At 36.0% G+C, this 2,817-nt stretch overlaps 1 protein-coding gene across 1 annotated transcript in view; it reads left to right on the top strand.

The window, feature by feature from the left end:
• LOC105822686 (jerky protein-like) overlaps window positions 1-2,698 on the top strand; it is a 13,362-nt gene extending 10,664 nt beyond the window's left edge. Inside the window, exon 2 of the mRNA XM_012659702.1 lies at window positions 799-2,698. Within this exon, the coding sequence (XP_012515156.1) occupies window positions 1,031-2,539 (1,509 nt within the window). The 5' untranslated portion in view covers window positions 799-1,030 and the 3' untranslated portion in view covers window positions 2,540-2,698. The remainder of the gene's footprint in view (window positions 1-798) is intronic.
• Window positions 2,699-2,817: the final 119 nt, after the last annotated feature.

The raw sequence follows: 2,817 nt of genomic DNA, 5'->3' as shown, positions 1-2,817 counted from the left end.
ACCGCTTTTACACTCAATAGGAAAAGAGAGAAAGACTTAGGACTGAATCAGCAGTCTTTAGGCTTTTGTGATAGTTCATATTAGACATTTCATCAAGATCTAAACAAATAATGGGGATGATAAGAATGAGGAAGAAAAGTTCCAGTAGGAACTTATAAAAGAGTACATGAAACCACAGAAGCTTAAAAATCATTAAAAATTCTAATGAATTCTAAGTTCCAAATTGAAGGAAACAGTTTATTAGACTGTCTAAAATGTGTTTTAATGCTGAACTTGATTAACAATAAATCTGAGTCACAATCGGGATGTGCAATTTACAGAACAGTTAAAAAACAAGCAAACAAAATGAGTGGATATTTAGGGAAAATTTGTGGGAGTGTTTGGGACATCTGAAATGAGCTCTTTTATTTTCCCTGATTGTTCATTGTGGAGCAATGAGTAACTAGGCAAATAAGCACCAAACATCATTTGGTACAAAAAGAAAAATCTATATTCAATGACTGTAAATTTAGGAACTTCAACTTCTTGCCAAGGCATCTCCATGTTATCCAGCATGGAACTCAACTACTGACTATGTCAGTCAAATGGCCATGAGTATCAGATTCCTTTGCTAAAAATACTCCAACTCAAATCATCTTGGCAAATAATACCAAAAAAATTTCTTCTCTCTGGTAAAGTGACCAAATTTTAGGAGACTGAATATAAGCAGAAAAGTATTTAATAATAGTTGCATAACCTTGGGCAAGGTACTAATTGAGCCTCAGTCTTTTCATCGTTAAAATGATATTTTTAACACAGGTCCACAGTCTCTACTCCGCAATTACAAAATAAGAAAAAAAACAGAAACAGAAAAACACTGAAACCCAAAAGTGTTTTTTTAACTTTGACACTGGGACCATTTGGCAACAAATCCTACTGTGAACAAAAACGTGAAGCCTCTGTTGTCTCGGCATTTATATCCATCAGTCACACATGCCTCTGCTGTTTGCTGACATTTTGTGACTTAGGGATTAATTAATTGCACTAGAAAATGTCCAAAAGAGTTAAAGATATACCTATGGGTAACAGCGAAAAGAAGAAAAGGAAGCATCTGTCTTTATCAATAGCTCAGAAAGTGGAGTTACTACAGAAGCTTGATGGTGGTGTGTCTGTTAAGTGTCTTACTGAAGAATATGGTGTGGGAACCACCACTGTATATGACTTAAAGAAACAGAAAGACAAATTGTTGAAATTTTACAGTGACAGTGATAACCAAGAACTAATGAAAAATAGGAAAACATTGCATAGGGCCAAAAATGAAGATCTTGACCATGTATTGATTGAATGGATTCAGCAACAAAGAAATAAAGACATTCCACTGACTGGTTTGTTGGTCATGAATCAAGCTAGAATATACCATGAAGAACTGAATATTGAAGGTGAGTGTGAATATTCAGAAGGCTGGCTACAGAAATTTAAAAAACATCATGGTATCAAGTATCTTAAAATCTGTGGTGAAAAAACTTCTGCTAATCATGAACTTCTTGAAAATTACATTGATGAATTCGCTAAGATAATATCTAATGAAAACCTTAGCCCTGAACAAATTTACAATGCTGATGAAACAGCTCTGTACTGGTGCTACCTTCCTAGAAAAACCTTAACAATGGGTGACGAAAGGGCAACAACAGATTGCAAGGATACCAAGCAAAGGTTAACTAATGCTAATGCTGCAGGCACACATAAGATAAAACTGGCAGTGTTTGGAACAAGCCTATATCCAAGATGTTTAAAAGGTGTGCACAATTTATCTGTGCAATATTATGCAAACAAGAAAGCTTCAGTAACAAGAGAAATCTTTTCTGACTGGTTCGATAAACACTTTGTGCCTGCAGCACAAGCTCATTGCAGACAAGCTGGACTGGAAGACAATTGCAAAATTTTATTATTTCTAGACAACTGTTCTGCTCATCCCCCTCCTGAACTTCTTGTGAAAAGTAATGTTTTGGGCATTTACTTTCCCCCCAGTGTGACATCTGTAACTCAGCCTTGTGACCAAGGAATTCTACGTTCCATGAAGAGCAAATACAAACACTTTTTTTTGAATAGCATGCTTGCTTCAGTTAACAGAGGCCTGAAAATCCAGGACTTCCTTAAAGAATTTAGTCTTAAGGATGCCATCTACACAGTTGCTAATGGTTGGAACAACGTGGATAAGTCAACCTTAACCAATGCTTGGCATAGACTTTGGGCTACAATGATGTTTGAAAATGACCTTGCTGATAAAGATTTTGAAGGATTTAAAGACTCTAATGAGAAGACGATGGTATCAAAGCTCATTACTTATGCCAAAAGCTTATTAGCCAAAAGTGTAAATAAGTTAGAAGAAGCGGACATTGAAGAGATGCTAAACATTGATAATTATGCACCCATTGTGCATCCTTTGAGTGGGGAAATTGCCGAGATGGTGTTAAATACAGATCAGTATGAAGATAGTAGTAGTAATGATGATGACATTGTGAACACAAGTGGAAAAAATCTCCATAGATCATATGGCTAAAATGTGTGACCAATTAATTGCTGGCCTTCAACAATGTGCATTTATCAGTGAGCAAGAGCTCATGGCAATTTACTCAATTAGAGAGAAACTGCTTAGACAGAAACCTGTGTTAAGGAAACAGATGACACTGGGAAAAGTCTTTAATAAGACACTCTATGATAATGCCTCTTCATCACTTGACAATTCTGCTTCTGGCTGTTCATCAGATGTCCTCTCCAGCTTGGTTTCATAGACAATGGTAAAATTGGTGTAACCTATTCTCCAGGATTCTCAAGCAA

Source organism: Propithecus coquereli, unplaced genomic scaffold, assembly GCF_000956105.1.
Source record: "Propithecus coquereli isolate 6110/MARCELLA unplaced genomic scaffold, Pcoq_1.0 Scaffold63, whole genome shotgun sequence".
NCBI lineage: Eukaryota > Metazoa > Chordata > Mammalia > Primates > Indriidae > Propithecus > Propithecus coquereli.
Note: the sequence above shows the minus strand (reverse complement) of the source record. Positions and strands in the feature narration are given on the sequence as shown.